The sequence below is a fragment of the Rhinolophus hipposideros genome (assembly GCF_964194185.1).
Source record: "Rhinolophus hipposideros genome assembly, chromosome: 20".
NCBI classification, from domain to species: Eukaryota; Metazoa; Chordata; class Mammalia; order Chiroptera; family Rhinolophidae; genus Rhinolophus; species Rhinolophus hipposideros.
The window spans coordinates 14,888,561-14,907,180 of record NC_138066.1 but is presented as its reverse complement, the minus strand read 5'-3'; the positions used below and the strand labels follow the sequence as shown (position 1 = coordinate 14,907,180).

The 18,620-nt window shown below is 46.2% G+C and overlaps 1 protein-coding gene across 1 annotated transcript in view; it reads right to left on the bottom strand.

Moving 5' to 3' along the window:
* PITPNA (phosphatidylinositol transfer protein alpha) overlaps positions 1–18,620 on the bottom strand; it is a 36,861-nt gene that overhangs the window by 15,681 nt on the left and 2,560 nt on the right. The window contains exons 2-9 of the mRNA XM_081028973.1: positions 17,230–17,260; positions 12,548–12,693; positions 9,140–9,231; positions 4,774–4,781; positions 3,595–3,669; positions 2,375–2,458; positions 325–402; positions 62–172 (exon numbers count right to left, since the gene is read on the bottom strand). Of these exons, the coding sequence (XP_080885099.1) occupies positions 62–172; positions 325–402; positions 2,375–2,458; positions 3,595–3,669; positions 4,774–4,781; positions 9,140–9,231; positions 12,548–12,693; positions 17,230–17,260 (625 nt within the window). The remainder of the gene's footprint in view (positions 1–61; positions 173–324; positions 403–2,374; positions 2,459–3,594; positions 3,670–4,773; positions 4,782–9,139; positions 9,232–12,547; positions 12,694–17,229; positions 17,261–18,620) is intronic.

The window sequence follows — 18,620 nt, the reverse complement described above, 5'->3', positions numbered from 1 at the left end:
GTTAGGCAGAACACCCCCACCAACATACACACACTAGGAAGGCCTTACCCCGGTAACTTACCTTATGTATAAAGTTTTCCACTTTGTTCTGCAGGCCCCACCACTTGAACTTGACAGTAACCAGTTTGTATGCACACATGTATGGGCAGTCTTTCTGATTTACAAGTTCTTGCTGTATTAGAAACACACCCACAGGCAGGCAGATAACTAAGAGGGCAGACCTCTGACTCTCCCTTAGCCCAGTCCCAGCAATTCCCTTTCTCCTCTGTGAGAGGCCCACCCACACTGTGCCCAGCCCCCTGGTGGTGAGGGTGTAAACTGCACCTTCCAATTGGGGCCTAAGGGTCCGCGGCCTGTTTTGATAGATTTAAATTTTGCTGGGTCTTCTTCTGCCTTGTAATCCTGAGAAGTTGTAGAATTGGAGTTGGAGGAGAGAGGGAGGGAGGGAGGAAGTAAGAGAGAGGGAGGTAAGGGAAGACAGGGAGGGAGAGAAAGGGAGAGAATCAGATTATACTTTATACCAGTTTTAATGCTGCTGGCACACAGAAAATATAGGAAAATATTATAAACAAGATATAGAACTGTTTACATTTGCCTCAGAGGAGCATTCTATGTGATTTTTCTCTGCCAGGGTTTGTTTTCAATTTTATCATATGAAAGTGTCACCAGACTGTCTGAGTAGGCATGTATTACCATTAAGGCAGGGATTTTTAACCTGGGGTGAGCATTCAAATTACCAGGGACGATTTCTTCGAAATACAGATTTCTGAGCCACTCCACCTATAACCCAATAAATAAGAATAACTGAATAACTGCAGGTAAGGGCAGCATGGATTTCTTTTTTTTTTTTTTTTAAATCTCTGAAGGTGATTCTAAAACACAGCCAGAGCTGAGAACAATTGGCTGTCACTGCTGAAATATTCTAATCTGATCTCCCTCTGGCTTGATTTTTGTTTCAAACTGGCTTGTTTTAATAAAATCATAATTGGAAATGTTCAATGTATAGAACACAGACTGTTCAATGTATAGTATCATCTTGTATATGATTGTCAGTATCACTTCACTGATTTATAATGCAGTCAATGCTGTGTGTTAATTAACCATAACAAAAGTTTAATCTTTGGCTATTTCTCTGCATTGACTAATATGCGCCCAGGAAAAGCAAACTCATTATAGCATCTACTTAACAAAAATAACAAAGATAACAAATATTTCTCTCCCCCCCCATCTCTCTCTCTCTCTCTCTCTCTCTCTCTCTCTCTCTCTCTCACACACACACAGTCATAAAGTATTTCCCAAAGCTAAGGAGATCATTTATATGTGCTTTAAAAAAGTAAATCTTCCCCACTTCTGCTTCTCTCCATTCAACACGAGATAACTAGAGTTGACAAAATACTCGAAGAGTCATACTCTTTGCTAGTATTTCTGTTTCAGAAATATTGGGGTATGTTCAGTTTGAGAAAAACCATCAGGCTGTATGTACACTTACGAAAAATTCACTTTGCTATATATGTTATACTTCAATAAAAAGTTTTTTGAAAAATCGTTAACCTTTTGAGGTGGTAATGGGGATATCAGGTAAGGAAGCACAAGATGGTTTTCATCTTTTTGGACATGCACACATCAAAATACCTTAAGCACACAGAGTGATTCTAGGAAGGAGGCATTACAGCCCTGGGATATGGAGAGCAAACACTTATTCCTGCTAATGGGCAGAGAGCCAAATTCCTGTGCCCGGATCCCAACAGGCCTGTCAAACAGGAAGAGTACTGAATGAGGGGGAACTACCCTCTCCTTCCCTAAAAACATACTTCCAGGGAGCATAGTAGTGAGCAGGACAGACCTGGTCCCCAGTCTCTCCAGTTTTATGATCCAGCAGCGGACTGTCCTTTCCCAGGTGCCTGCTGCCATGTTTGTCACTCTGAGAAAACACTATCAACTTCTTGAGGGCAGGGGACTTGTCTTTTCATATGTCTGTGCTCCTTACCTGGAACCCACCAGAACAGAGGACTCCAAACACAACAGGCAGGCGAAAAATGTTTCTTAGTTTCTGAGTTGGAAAAATAACTTTGAGAACTAGTTTCAGGCTAAGTATCACTTTAGCCGGGTAAATCACCCTCAGGGCTGCCGAGAGCACCTGCGCTGTCCAGTGATAATTTCCAGAGGCCGAACAGGATACATAAATCGAGGCCACTATTTCCTTGCTGTATCCCCAGGTCAAGACAAGGGAACTTAATACTAATTTAAAAAATAAAATCATATCCAAGAGAAAACTTCCCTTCGATCCAAGTTGGGTCTGGTTCCGTGGTTTCTCTGACACTTAGATGTCATTTCTGCATCTCAAAGGCCAGCCACATCTCTCAGGAGGACCTACCTTGCTAAGTACTTGGCTTCGATCTGCAATGTCTATATATATGGCTTCCACATGTTTCCAGGTCTCAGGCTCCAGTTTATGCACCTGCAGGAATGAGAAGGACCACTGTGTAGTTTTTGTCAGGTACAAAGCACTCTTTACCCAGAAGGAACAGCTATTCCCATAGCCAGAGAAGTGAGATTTCTACTGGTAAAGAATCACCTACAAAATTATCCAAAGGGACAGGTGGATGGATTTTAAGTGGACATATATTTGAGCACTAATGCTCTGAATTTTCAGGCTAATTACCACTTCAGCAGGTCAAAACCCTCCCAGGCTACCTTTCGTACCTACATTATTTCCATATGTTCCTTCTTTGTAAAGACTATAAACACTCGTGGAGATGTTGCCTGCTTAGCCATATACTGCTTATTTTGATGCTTTTAAAAATTAATTAATTTAAACAGGTTGCATATGTACAAGATATGAAATTATGATACAAATTCAAAATGTACCAAAGGATATGATAAAGAGTAACTCTCTCCTCCCACTCCAACCCTGAGTAACACCACTGCTACCAGATTCTATGCACATACGAACATCCACGTGCAAAGATTTTTCTTTAAATATAAATGGTAGCACACATACACACTGTATTGCATCTTCCTTTCTTCATTGGACAATATACATTGACGACTGTTCCTTATTGGTTCTTTTAAATGGCTGCATAATATACTTCTATATGGCTGCACCACAATTTATTTAACAGTGTCCTACGGATGGGCTCTCTATTGTTTTTAATCTTTGGCTACACAAAGAATGCTGCAACGAATCTCCTTGTATGTTATCTCACACACGTGCACACATAATCGTTATATGGAATTGCTACAGTCAAGGTGTATTTTAAATGTGAGGAATTATTGGCAAATTGTGCTCTACAGAGGCTGTACTTTTGGTGTTTTAAAAATATAGCTCTTTTATGCCAGGAGTTGTACTTTAGACCAATCCCAGTACTATGACAAGGCCCCTTAAGGAGCCTTAGAGAGCGTATTTTACTAATTAGTGACAGAACAATCCCATGCTAGCAGGACAGGTCTAGGCAGAGGCTGTTGCCTTCCTGGCCAGGAAAAAGGTGGGCACACAGAGGACCCCAAGGTAGGGATGGTGAAGCTACAGGGCAGAGCCTCAGGACCATGCCCTGAGGCTTGAAGTCCTTGGGGGTCTTGGGAAGTGCTACTCACATTCTCCTGGGTGCCAAGATCTGGTTTGTGCCAGGTTTCTATTTTAATCAAAAAGTCTTCTTTCATGTACTCATTCTGGAAGGGAGAGAAAAAAAAACCACAACCTTACGGTCACCAGACTCAAAGTTGGAGAGCGACCATCTCCCATGACTGGATCATAGGCAGTCGAGACACTCTAGCCTCTGCCCTGTAGTAATAGCTAACTTGACTGGGAGCCCACAACATGCTAGCCATGCATTATCTCATTCAATCCTCATCCCAGCCTGTGAGGTCTGCAGTAATATCGCCCTCATTTTACAGACGAGGAAAGTGAAGCTCAAAGGAGTGAGGTGACTTGTCTAACGCCGCAGGGAGAATGATAGAGCTGGGCCTCAAAAATCAGCTTTGTCTGACTTCAAAATCCATGGATGTAACCTCTCTGCCATCCCACCTATGCACAGGGTGCTAACGGTTGATTAACAGTGTGGGAAGAACATAGGAAGACTTCCTAACCAACCAGAAATGTCACCACCGCCCTACTCCCCCAGCCAGCCTTTTGCTGAGGCTGGAAGTTCTCTTTTCAGCAAATTAACCCTTCATGCTAATTACTGTCTTCCTCCCTTAGGGCTTTTTAAAAATTGGAACCACACAAAGGAGGAACACATTAGCCCGTTTACTCCTTAGCAGGAATGAGGTTTCCGGCAACTGCCTAAGTTAACGGGCAGGGACGAGGCACTGGGTGGAGAGAAGGGGCAACAACACAGGGGATGGTCATGGACAAGACACCTTCCTGCCTTCATCATGTTGCCAAGGGCCAGTGCTCACTGGGGTCGACAGATGCCCAAAAGAAGAGCCCCACTCAGGTCAGCTGAACAGACGTTTCTGTACAACCCTGAAAAGGCACGACCTGGGGAGAGTAAGGGAGAGCCGCGGGACATTCTGTACCTGTAAGACCCAGAGCTGGGACACCACGGTACTGACTGCTGCACCTTACAAAGCCACAGGCCAATGTAGCTTAAAGCAAGAGGCCACTGTGCCAATGAACAGGTTCCCCCTTAGGACAGAAAGGGTTAAGCTTCAACAGCTCTAAAAGTCACCCAAGAGAAAAAGAGGGATACCCGGGACCCTCTGGTGCAATTCCAATTATTTCTTCTTTTCTTCTAAATCATCTACAATTCCAACCCCCCCGAAAATACTTACTGTAATAACTGCTCCAAGGCAAGGACATGGAAAGAAGAGAGAAAACGATTAATGAGGATGAATAATGAGGATGCCCTTAGCCTCACAGGCCGTGGTGGCCAGAGAGTTCTCCGCTCCCTGGGGCTTATTCCGCAATCACTCTCCCAGCCCCCGTGAGTGCATTTGGTCCCTCACATGCACCAACTCTCACGTTTCAATCATTCAAAAACCCCAAAAGACCAAATGTGGAATTTAATTAAAGAGATGCCACTATCAGCTCGCTGAGATTCGTTCTGGCTGGGCGAGGAAAGGGGACGGGCTGAGGAGCTGAAGCACTGAGACCCCCCCACTCTGCTGCAGGGCGTCACCTGGTGTCCTCTCACCCCCACCCACTTCCCAGGGCACAGAGCAGGGCACTTTAGGCCAGGCGCGGTCTATCTGCCTTCTGCATCCCTCTCCTCTCACTGTAACCAAACCTCTCACCCTCTACACTCCTGCTCATTGTAACGAGACCCCCTCGGAAAGCACAGTTCAATTATTTATCAGAGAAAATGACTGCAGCTCTAATGTCACTGGGGAATGGCCTAGCTCTCCTCTAGACAGCAGCCCAGATCATTCTGTACCCTCTGAATTTAGGAGTTATCTCAATTTCTGACAGATGCCACACTGCCGTGTTTGGACCGTTTAGGGGGCTAAGCATCAGACCCCATAAGTCCAAAACGGCAACTGAAGTTACCTCTGAGGTGGAGATGAGGACAAGGTGAAATATAAGGGCTAAGATACACCTTCTATAGAAATAACCCAAGAGACTATAGTAATTTCCCCGACTCCAGTGAAAGAAACTTGTCAGAAAGCACCAGATGAAGATTATAACTGAAAGGCTTACTGAAATAACTGCCCTGTTACCAGCCTGGAGAAAACCGTGTTAACAAAAATGAAATGAGATGTATAATATCCAGTGAAGGGAAGTCCAAAGAGGCCAATTTGGTAAAAATTTTCCAGCGCTGTCCTGGGAACAGGAGCCCTGGGCTGCGAATTTGGCACTTGTAGCAGTCCCATCCGGGGAGTGTGGACAGCAATGGTGGGCTGGCCTGGTGACACTGGCCACTAAGGTTCCACTAACCACCTGATTCTGAATCCGTGTTCTCCAAGTAACCTTCTCCTCCAGTTTGTAATCAACAGACTCAAATGTCTGATCGTGTAAGCAAGTGAACATTTTCACTACCTGTTGGCATTCTGATTATACTTTGGTTTCTCATGCAGAAGAATCCACAAGGAAAGAATGCCCTCATCAGGAAACAGGAAGATCTGGTTTCATTAGTAATTTTGTATTTCAACATAACTTAATATATTGGCATATGGGGGTTTTATACATTAGTCTTTTTGAGACCGTGAGAAACAGATTCACTGAGTTCTGACAAATTGGGTTTCTGAAACTAATCTGAAGGTGGTGACCCTCCGTGGCTTTTACTGCCAATTTGGGTGACCAAACAATCACCCCTAATCTCTAGTCCTCCTTGCCCCTCTGCATTCATAGCATTCTCTTTTCTTCAAACTGCAACCCTGGGCACACTGGAAAACTCCCAGGAAACACTTTGTAGTTATAAAATTGGGATTTCCAAATAAGACTAATAAAGTACTTTAAAACCATGGCTTAGTGAGACTGTATTCAGCCGAGGGTTAAGGCTAGAGGGAGAGGTAGAAAGGAGAAACATTTATTTTCCTCTTCCTACTTTCATTCACAGACCAAACCCCACCTTACCCCGAACTCACGCCCCAACCTATCAACAACACGGGAAAGAGACAGGGAGAAATAAGAGGACAGAAAGAGCTGATAATGAGTCGAGTATTCCAAATCCGTTTTCATTCCACTCAGAATAAGGTTAGAGACTTCTAAAACGCATGAGGAATTTAATCCATGCTTCTTTATCCATCTCACCTCAAACTTTGATATCCTCAGGTCAAGCTTAGATGTTTCAGCTAATCATCTTTTTCCTATCAACCCCCAGAGGAAACTGGAAAGTAACCATCCTTGTTTATCTCTCTTATTTTAAAAGAGTAAGCATCTAATTGAACAGATCTAAGATTCAAGATATTCATTTCACATGATAGGTCAGCACCTGCTGAAGAAACCAACCTTCTTTCCCCCCTCTCTCTGCCTCTCCTCTTTATGTAGTACTTAGAAATTACCTTTATCTCTTTTTTATCTTTTGGCCAAGGATCAGGATAATATGTGAACGAACATTTGGTGTCTAGAAAAATGCCCATGTCAGCTGCAGCACACTCCCCAGAATTACTCAGAGGACAGTGGCATCTCTCAGTTGGCACAAGCTGTGTACCCAGAACCCTGCCCCAGGCATGGAGGAGTGCACGCTATCCGTTTGCCTCCTTTATGCCAAGTTGGCTAAGGTTCTTATGATGCATACTCAATGCTTGCTACTCTGTTAGACATCAAGAAAATTCACCTTTGGCCCTAGACCAGACATACCCAGGCACAGTGCACATTGTCTTTTAAGAAAGTGGGTGCATGCCTCATTTTTTTTTTTTTTAATTGAGGAACAGTATGTTTCTCCAGGGCCCATCAGCTCCAAGTCGTTGTCCTTCACGCTAGTTGTGGAGGGCACAGCTCAGTTCCAAGTCCAGTCGCCGTTTTCAATCTTTAGTGGGAGGGGGCGCAGCCCACCATCCCATGAGGGAATTGAACCAGCAACCTTGTTGAGAGCCCACGCTCTCACCAACTGAGCCAACCGGCTGCCCAGGTGCATGCCTGTTTTCTAAGAATATTAACAATTTCCTGCCCAATGCTTAGGGAATAGTGACATTCACATTTTCAGTTATAGTAATAAAATTCTGAAGTGCCACACATCCCAGGGCCCATCAATGACTGTTGACCTCCTGACACGAGGTTCTTGAATCTGTATAGGGCCCCTGAGGACTGGAGGGAGCAATGACCCTGTGCCCTAGACGTCAGTCATTCCGAAGTTCACAGGATAACAATCACATGGGTGGAGCGTCCTCATCAGATACAATCTAGGGAGTGCCAGATCCCAACAAGTAAGGCAACGGGAGTAGTCCATGTAAGCAGAGGATGGCGGAAGGACCCCAGAGCCAGACTGTGTGCAAACAAATGTAGGCTGGCTGGGAAAAGGCCACACACCTCACAGACAAGTTCTAGGGGACCTCTGAGGACCCCCATAGGAGATGGATCAGTACCAGTTTGGGCCCTCCAAGAGATCTACTCTGAGGTGGCTTTTGAGACCTAGAAATCCTGGAAAACTAGGAGTCTGCACTACTCAAATGGAATCCCAGATCAAGAATAGAAAGTTCTCTGTGGAGGTTCCAATCTTTCTTTTCCAGAAACTCCAGATAGGAGACCGGCCAAGATTAAGAAAATAATTTCACTTCCACTTTTAACTATAGAACATGTTGGTTTAGCGCAAGCCATTGATTCAGGGCTCTCAACAGTACCTTTTCTCCTCCTTGCCCCCAACCCCTATCCAAATCTGGCATGCACACACCATGTATTATTATCTAACATATTTGAGGGATAGCTGTTTCTAAATCCTTTGTCATCAAAGACTGGGCTTATTTGTACTTTTCCCCAGTAACATCAGTTTCCTTTGCTATGTGTTCTTGGTGTCCAGGCTCTGTCCTCTGACTGCTGCCTCTCTCAAGAGTCCCTGACCTCAATGCCAAAACAAATACATCACATTAAAATGGAAAATTTCAGTATCTAACAATAAGGGAGTGGTTTAACAAGATCACAGTACATTCATGCAATGGAATACTATGCAGCCATTACAAATTTTAAAAAGTAGGAGACTACGTAGTGACAGCTTTAAGGTTCTCCATTTACTGAGTAAAATGAGCGATTTAATAATATGATATGATCCAAACTTTGTCTGGAAACTGTGTCTGGAGACTTTACATATGTATGTATGTGTAAGCATTAAAAAGGAGAACTAGAAAAAAGACACTACAATGTTCACAGTCACTGCCGAGGGATGGGAGAAGCATGAGCATTATTTTCTTCTAATTATATGTACTTTCCAAAATTTAAACTGAGAATATTACTTTTGTAATCACTGAAAACAATCAAAATTATCATACCACCCCCAAATAAGAGGGGTTGGTTCTGTGCCATCTCAGCCCATGACTATCTGATGGTTCCCATGCAGCTGGCTGCCAAATTGTACTAGACGACACTGGCATTCACCGCCAGCCTCAGCCTGAAAGGAGTCCCTAAACTCATTCTTCCACTAGCTTAATCTGGAGAATGTGTGTGGGACCCAAAACCCCAAATCACCCCCAACACTGGGTCTGCTTGACCACACCCTCTGTCCATCTTGGGGCCCGAACTCCAGCTACTAACCAGGTCTGCACTCACCAGTTCTGCAATAAGGGTAGGCATTCCATGCTTTTTCATGTATATTCAGGGCTCCCTCTGGGGCCAGCATTCGAACAAACGTGGGTACTTTGCTATAGTGAGAAAAAGGGGTTATGAAGAGAAATGGAGGAGAGAATTAGAAGAATATGGGATTTTACATCACATTTTTCAGGCCACAGCTCCAGCTTCTTCAATGGGGCATTGACAAGTCAACTTCCATCAGTAGGTTACTCTGTCCGGTGTGTTAGAAGCCACCTGTCAGAGCCTGACCCCCCTGACCCCGAGCTTGGCTGGCTACTAACATCCACCCACATCCTGCCCCACGACCCACCAGAAACAGGACAGCAGATGACACCCCAGCTAACCTGCCATGGTTTATCAGCCATTGTATTATCATTATGCTTTTCTCCAGAGCTCACCAGGCCCAGGGCGTTATATCCTACACTGCAATGATGAGATACCTCCAAGGTTGTCCCAGTCCAGGTTTATGGGCCAGAGTGAATATGGGACTCACGATGATCTGATCTGCTACTGTCAGTTCTGGGATGGCAGGGAGGGCCTGGGGGCCATCTGCCTCCCAGGACAAAATAGTTTCTTCTATTCAATTCTTCTCATCTCAGGTTACAGAACAGCATGTTCAGTAAGAGCTCTTCTTGTTACTTTTTAAAGGTACATATATCCCTCTTCCTTAGTTTTTCACTGGTAATCTAAGTCGTCTTTAGCAGGCTCCAGCAAGCTCATCCGCTTTAGCGCCTGAGGCCTAAGAAGAAAGCGCTAACCCAGTGCAGAGCTCACTCAGGGCGATCCTCTGAGATTTACTCACTCACTGCCACACCCACTCAGTTCAGTATTGCCATGTGCCAGGCACCGCGATACATACAGCACTCCACAGACATGCCTCATGCCCTCAAGGAGCTTACATTCTAGTGGGGAGTATAACCAGCCAGGCAGAGGACAACACTTAAGCGCGTGCCATAATGGGCAAGCACAGGGCTCAGGAGGCAGAGCCGAGAACATGGTGCATGGGGACGCTCCTCAGGAGAGTAAGAAATAAACAAACACACAGAATAGAGAGTGAAGAGGACTGAGCTGGCAAAAGGATAGGAGTGGGGTGAGAAAAGATGGGAGAAGAGAGAGAAGTTCAGAGAAGCTAGTGTAAGGTGTGAGTAAGGTGGGGCATACAAGAGAACCTGCAGAGGCTGGGTCATAAAAGATGCAGTGAGTGATGTCAAAGGGTGTGGACCTTATCTGGAGGGCAAAGGGAAGCCATCTATAGCTTGTAAGCTGGGGAGCAACAGCTCTGCCTTCTGGACAGAACGCTCAACGCTGTGTGGAGAGATGGAAAGCAAGACCAGTTAAGAGCTATCGCAGTAACTGATGAAAGGAAATGGGAAGATTGGAGGTCCTAAGAAGATGGAGTCAACAGAACTTGATTTGATATAAGGGACGAGGAAGAGGGTGTTGGTGAACCCGTGTTTCTGAATGGGGTAACTAACTAGATGGCTGACAGGAAGGCTGGTCCTCCTGGGGAAGGTGGGTGTGGCATTCAGCACATTTTCCTCTTTTTTTGCAGTTGGGTGTTTGGGGTTAAAGAAAGAGTAGTGGTAGGAGCTCAAAGTTTATACCCTCTTGTAAGGAAGAGGGTAAGACAGGTCCTACAGACCTCCATAGGTTCAGACCTCTTCTCTGAATGGTTGGACCAACTGAGTCCTGAGGCAACAACTGGGCCCTTCTACTGTCCTTTTTCAAAATCCTCTTTAAAAAACACAAATGCAACTACAGGGAAAGCATATCTCGAGCCTTATTATTATTTTTTTAAATGTTTTAAAATTTATTTTTCAGTTGGCATACATCTCGAGCCTTATTTTAATCAACTGTGAATGGCTCGGTAAGGATTGGTTGGCAGTTAACTCACGGCAGGAATAGAGGAGGATGAAGAGGAGACATGAAGGAAAAAGCACACTGGCTAGGACATGGGATCAGGGTGAGATTCCCCCCACCCCAACCCCCACTTCACAGCGATGCCCCCTTCCCGGCTCCAGCACTCACAGAATCCTGGTGCGCTCTGGGCTAGCATCTTACATTTCCAGAGCAGCACACCACATTAAATGAGGGATTTTACCCAATGAAGATGCAATTGGTTTTAGTTCAGTTTGGTGACTAGAAATTAAGATTCAGGTTTTGGGGCGGCCGGTTAGCTCAGGTGGTTAGAGCACAATGCTCTTAACACCAGGGTTGCAGGTTCAATCCCTGCATGGGCCACTGTGAGCTGCGCCCTCCACACCTAGATTGAAACAACTACTTGACTTGGAGCTGATGGGTCCTGGAAAAACACACTTAAAAAATAAAAGTTTAAAAAAAAAAAGGTTTTAAGTTGCACAATAATGTGAGATGTACTTAATGCCACTGTTATACCCTTAAAAATGGTGAATTTTGTGTTATGTATATTTTACCACAATTTTAAAAATATTCAGGTTTTTTTTTTTCCAATTCTGGACAGTTTCTAAAACTAGCGTGGTTAAACCTCCATTCAAGCTGGTATATACTTACTATTGCTTTCAATGGCCTTTAGGTGCGCTCAGAGTTTGCTGAAATATTATTGCTTTGTTTAGGGATTCAGCAAATCTGTGTGGTTTGCTATGGATTTTGGTACACAAATCAGTTCAAATATTTAAATATGTATGTCTTTGATCCAGAGAGAGGTACCGAAATTTCTCTAGTAGCTGATTTTTCAATATCAGACTTTAAAATACTACCTGACCCAGCAATTCCACTTTTAGGAACATTTACTATAGCTCTACATATACAAGTACATCACAAGATTTGCGCAGAAGGCGTTTTACTGGAGTACTGTATGTAAACATCTGGAAATGACTATAAACATACATAAGAGAAGACTGGGAAAACAACTTACAGCACAGCTGTACAAAATAATACTATGTGTACTTCAAAAGATTGAGACCAAATATGCTGACAGCAGTGAAAGAAAGATATGATACGGTAAGGAACAAAGAGCAAAGTCTAGAACAGTATATATTAGTGTGATCTCATTTATGTGAGATAACAATAAAAGAAATGAACACCCCTTTACACACGCACTCTCTCTCTTTCTCTCTCTCTCTTCATCTATCCTCACAATGACGAGTATTTCTGTGAGAAGGGCCCACAAGAAACTAAACACGTGTTTCACCTCTGGGGACTGGGAACGTGGTGGGGCAAGGGTTACTTTTAAAAAAATAAAAAGCAAAACAAAAACCCTTTAAATGAACAAAGACGTACTACCACCTACACCCACTCTCACAGGTGAAGCAACCTGAGCCACCAGCTAATAGCCTGGAAACACCCCCCATGATCCATTATCTCCACTTCAAAACCAGGCCACCTCCGGCTCGGAGCCACAGCACGTACCTCTGTAAATGGTAGATCTTGTGTGTGAACTGGCCTTTCTCACCATCCTTCTCGTAGGGTTCGTTCACCAGGACCTCCACGCCTTCACCACCACCCGTTTCATTTTTGCTGGCTTCAGCCACAGAATACAGCTGTCCTACCTGGTACTACAGTAACGGGGAGATGGGAGTTAATTGTCAATGTGCAATCTTCTTGGGAGTCACACATAGTCCAGTTGCCGGTAACTTCCAATTAGAACACTCTGGGTCCCCTCATCCGAGAACTCATTCTGAAGTTTCAAATGGGGCCTTACCCAAATCCGCCCAAAGCAACCAAGAACGCTGCTCCATGGCCGCTCTTTAGCCATCAGAGGTGTTTCATTTCATCCTTCCCATTTTCATACCACCATCCACCCAGAGAACAGAGTACAGAGTCCAAGGTAGCTTTTGTCCTTGGACCTGCTTCTGCTGTTAAGACCCCCAAACAAGATCTGGGTTAACTGCTTGAAGTCTATTTATCCTATTCATTTAAACAGATCCTAAGACACAACTTCTTGTCAAAGAAAGTTACCCAGTGCTCTGTGAAATCCACCTCTGCTATGAAACTGGCTCATCTACTTGCTTTTTCTCCAACGTTGAGCCTCTCCTCACCCTGCCAGCAGCTCAGAAAAGGCTTGCAGGCCACCAGGCCTCCTGATGCTTTCCAGATTCCTGGCAGGGCTGAAGCAAGTGCCCTGCTTCCCATATTAGATAGCACAGATTCCTACCCCAAGGTCTGTGCTGGCTGGGTACACCCTCCGTGTTGGCACCCACTAGATGGCAAAGCCTAGTTTTCCTTTATTTGGGTCACATGCCACCCTATCAAGTCACCAGTCAAGATCACTGGCCTCCTCTGACCCCCTCAGGACAACTCAGTGTTAGGGCCAATGACCTGGGCAGTGCTCTGGCCTGGCCCTTCTGCTCCCGTCTCTCTGAGGGAAGCTGTGCGGAGGGAAACGTAAGGTGAAAAGGGAATGAACAGGAACAGTTAATGCAGCAAATTATATCTATATCAAAGGATGCATTTTCCCTGTCTCTGCCAGTGCCAATCAGGCACAACAATTTACAAAGTATGAGAGAAAGGTACTTGATTACCCAACATGCTGTGGGGAAAGATAAAGGTTTTCCTTGCCCTCTATGCCCCCTCTCTAAGCTCCTGGTACTCCCAGGAGTGAAAGATGAGAGCATTTTGTTTCCCTTTGAGATTAAAACAGAGAGGCTGAGTCTCTGGGCAGCTGCCACTTAAACCACTGCCTGCAAGAGCAAGGAGCAGAAGCAGCTTCCAGGGCTATTTCACCTCAGACTTGGACACCTACTCCACCAGGCAGCTTCCTAAGCACCATAGGGAAATTTCTGGGCAAATTCCAGAAGGCGGAAGCAGCAGACCAGGACAATTCACTGTTTAGCATGAAGCTGAAAGAGACCTAACATCCAAAGCAAAATCCCAGCACAAAATGCCCAGGAAAGGCCCAGGGAAGCCATCAAGGCTCAGCTAATCCCATAGAGGGACATGTGGGTGACGGCGAGGTATCTTGACCTTGCTAATCCAGAACAACATCGGTGTTGCTTCAAAGCCCCCACGGAACCCCCAAGCTGTCCCTGTGCCTTTCCAAGGCCACTCCCTAGCTGAGGCACACACGAAAACCCCTACCAAGTGGGTCAGGGTTTGGCTGAACCTAAGAAGGAACAGTAATTCTGTTTCAAAGAAGTCATGAGAACATCTAACCACTGACTCAGCAATCCTAAAGGGCAGAATGGGGAAAGAGCCTGGTGGCCGGGCTGCATTGCCTGATGGTGGTGCTGCTTGGGGAGGGGCTCCAGGCAGACTCATCCCCTTCATTGGCTCCTCTTCAGGGGCAGGAATCAGAGGGCAGGCCATATTAATCTCTCTTGATAGTCTGATCCTTTAATCCCAACGGGACAAGTGAAGGCAGTTTTGTTAATCCAAAGGGGTAAGCAAGTAAGACTGGCTTCCACAAGCTACAAGTGAGGGATGCTTCCCTTTGGCGTAGTGGCTCCACACCCTGGGAAAGCAGAAAGCAGCCAGACTCAGACAGGCTAGAAGTGGGGGTGAGACCATTACATCAGACAAAGAGCCCCTAGTTGGAGACTGGGATTCCAGCCACCTCAGACCTAGGACACTGCTCCCTGCCCTTGAGGTTTGTTCCCTTGTCCCAAAGAACTAATAATATACTCAGCTAAGGAAAACAGAGACTCCACCACTTAGGCAATCTGGGAGTGGGAGCCCAGGAAGATGCAGTAGGCAGACAGGAAATACTGAAGTACATGTCATGAAAACCAGCAGAGCTATTGGTCCCACCCACGTGGCCCTGTCAGGCCAGTCGCCTTAGGGGGGATGGTGCCATATATCTCTAGAAATGAGAAGTAAAACAGCCCTGCCCACAGCAGAGGGTGGGCCTACCTGAGCCAGGAACCTGTAGGGGACACACCCATGTCATAGACAGGGCTTTCCTGCTCTGCTGCAGAATGCATAGAAACCCTGAACAACGTGGCCAAAGGCTCTGGCCAGCCAGAAGCTAATTCGGCTCCAAAATATTGATTTGGGCCATGAGGATCGTTATAAAGACATGGTTCCCGCTCTTCTCTTTCTTCTCTTTTCCCCCTAACGGAGAAAGCTCTGAGGGCCTCAAATCATCGCCTCCAAGTAGGAAGTGAACCCAACAGTCACCTGACAATGGGTTGTTCCCATGGAAACCATGAGTCAGGATGGGGTTAATGATAAAAACTCTGAGACAGTTGGTCATTACTTGTTTCTTCGTCAGCCTCCCATTCCAGATTTTCTGATCTTCTGAAACTAAGATTCAAGCCATCCAAAGAGCAACTCCTGCTTCAACCCTAGGCCATGCACTGCTTTCTCATCTGCGGTTTCCAGCTGAGAACAGGTTGACCATCACCAGGCAGCCAGATGAATCCTAACCAGCACTTCCCCAGCTCCTGCTTAGACTTTCGGCTCTGCTCACCCCACCCCACCACTTCCTCAATGCTGCAAAAAAACCCAAAAACCATCACAAGCTAAAAAATCTTTCAACGCAGACACTCTGAAGGTGAGTTCCCCTTTCCCTCCATTCTCGGCCATAAGCAATCAGTGTTCCGGCCCCTCCAGCCTTACTGCAGAGCAGCCAGGACACGCTCTGGACAGCGCTGGCCCTCCTGGGTCTGCCACACTTCTCAGAGATATTCCCACCCTTCGTGCCATCAAGAAACTCCCTGTGAAAAGATCGGCTTCACCCCTAAACACCACACTGAGGTACTCCTGAGTTCCTGGGGACATCTTCCTGACTGGGGGTGGGTGGGATCATGCTTTACAGCAGAGAGGGAGTCACTGGACCCCCAAGAGCTGAGTTTCAGGGCAAGGGACACGCTGGGCCTTCCTGCTTGGCCTCCTGGTTTAGAAAATCATCACTTACTATTTTTCACAAAGATAGCGAGGCCCCCAAAGGAGGTGGGTTAACAGGGTCCCCCAAGCCAACATCTGTCAGCCGAAGCATATGGGCCCCACGTCAATCTTGGGTGCCTCCAGGGATCGCAGAATCTTCTACCAGCCCCCTGTCCCCGTTTCCCTAGTCTCACTTCTCTTAGCTTTCTTTCCCAGAATTCCCAGACCAAGTTCGAGGCCCATCTCTGGCTCCCTCCCCCAAAGGTCCACAGCTCTTAGAGGAGTAGCCTACCACTGGAGACAACCCTCTAAGGGCCCCTTATGGGGGGTCAAGAAGCTTGGATATTTGTCTCATCTAAAACACGCTGCGGGCTCTGTTGGCCGGATTTCATTTTTCCAAGGTCCATTTCATATTTGGAACAGACTGGAAGTTATCACGCAGATTGGAGCTTCATGCTGACACTGCAGGAAAGAGAATGACTGAGGGCACTAGATCGGCTGACAAACTTCACCCAAACTTGAGCTTCCATGGAAGCTGTGGGGGGGTGCCCTGTGGATTCAGAAGGAAGCAAAGAACAAGGCTGTGCCAGGAGAGGAGAGTGGAAGAAGTGCAGAGAAAGGGTGGGACCAGGGAGGCTCTGTGCGAGTTCTCTGCTGTCCAAGAGACCAGCTCTGAGTCAGCATGGCCTCTGAACCCTCCTGTGGCAAATCCTGCCAGATCGCCATTCAGGGACGGCAGGCCCAAGAACCATAAAAGGACAGAGGGCAGGCCAACCCCATTTGGTATTCCATGCGCTCCGTAAAAGGAGGGTTCTGGGCCTTGGTCTTCCTAGCAGTCACCTAGAGTGTAGCTAAGGAGGGCCCCAGAGATTTCCTGCCCTGCTGGTTTATTGCACAACTGGACAGAGCCATGCACACTTCGCAGTCGAGTCACGGAGGTCCCAGAAATGCACACACTCAGTCCCCTCAATAACACGTCCCCAAACAGGCACAGTCCCGGCAGGTAAAGGGGGCTGGTTTAGTTTCTATTTAGTCACCCAGTATGCCAACAGCTTGAGGCAGGTTGCACACGGTTGCCCAGACATACAAAATAAGTGCCTTCCTTCAACTGAAAGTGATACCAGGAAAATTCACATCGAGTACTGATTATCTCTACGTTAGAACAAACATGAAAACCATACGAAGAGTGTGGGCTACTTGGAGCCCAACTTAGCTAATGGTCATGAGCAAGTATATACAACTATGGATAAAAATGAAGAAGGACTTACCTCATCTACAGACACAGGCAGGATGACGCGACTATAAAAGAGGGAAAACAGTATCAACGTCAGCCTCTGAAACCTGCCCTAGGCTTTTCAAGCAGCATCTTAGAATAGTATTAAACATTTTGTTGCATATGACACTATTGTCAGAAACCCGGCAGAGAATGGCCCCAAGTGCTTCAAGGCTAGGATGCTCTGTGACCTTCTGACAGCCCATTTAGAGCCCTGTGATTCAGGGCAAACCTATCCCTTAACCAGCTACGCCCCAGGCCTCTGACTCACACTTGGGACTGTCTCCTCCCTCTCTTCACTAATATCTTCCTCAACAAAACTTACCAAGGAGTCTAGTAAAACAGAGAGGTGAACGCAGGAGGACCCACCCCTGCAAACTCTGAAGCCAAGAGGAGGGAGGATTCATACCCAAAGAATCGGGCCCTGGGGATTTACATCTCTGGGGACCTAACCTCCCAACAATAGCCCTCAAGGTGAAAGGCTAGGAAGGGGCCAAGCTCCTTGGAGACTTAATTACTCTAAGAACATGCACCAACCATCTCTGCTCTGAGAGAGGATATTACAATACAAGCTACTACCAGCAAGCCACCAGGAGAGGACACCCAACTTGTGTCCTAACCAGAAGCTGTCCATAGGCCCCCCAACTGATCAGTCACCATACTGGTCAGAACTCGACAAAGGTGCAAGGACGAGTGACACTCTGGGTGGCTTGCATTTGTAACGCAAACCAACAGCCTACCCCCAGTTCAAAGCTTGGAGGTCAGAGGGCTGAGACAAAAACGCTGGCTTGGATTCATACAAATCGAGTGGGGACAGTCAGTTTCCACATCCGAGCTGGAACCCCCGGCGCCTTCTGTATCTTGTGTGCTTGGTGAAGCATGAGCTGCTATGCTCTCTGTCCTGTGCAGCGGTGCCGCCAATCAGGATCCTTGCCCCGGGCTGGGAAATAGTCCAATCACTATTTTCTAGTTCCACAAAGGTCCCCAGGTAGACAGGAGGACACAGAGGGGTCTGAGAAAAACATCACACTACAGGCAAAGCACTGGGCAGAAAAGTAGCAGGAAACACAAAATGGGCTCCAAATCTTCACTGCCTACTAACACCCCTCTTCCAGAAGGACTCAAATAACGTAAATCCTGCAGGTTATGCGATGCTGCCACTAATGCTCTCCTCCCATTAGAGAAAAGCGGCAATGCACAATTTCTGCACACTCAGTAGAAACTTCCTAGAAAACAATCAGCCTTTTATCTTCAAGAACAGCAGTCAAAATCACATCCAAGAATTTGCAGAAATCCAATCAAGGAGAATCCTGTTAGAGGAAGTGTCAGAAAAATCAACAGGGACAACCTCTAAACCCTGGGTGGGCACCAAGTCTCCTCCCCAAA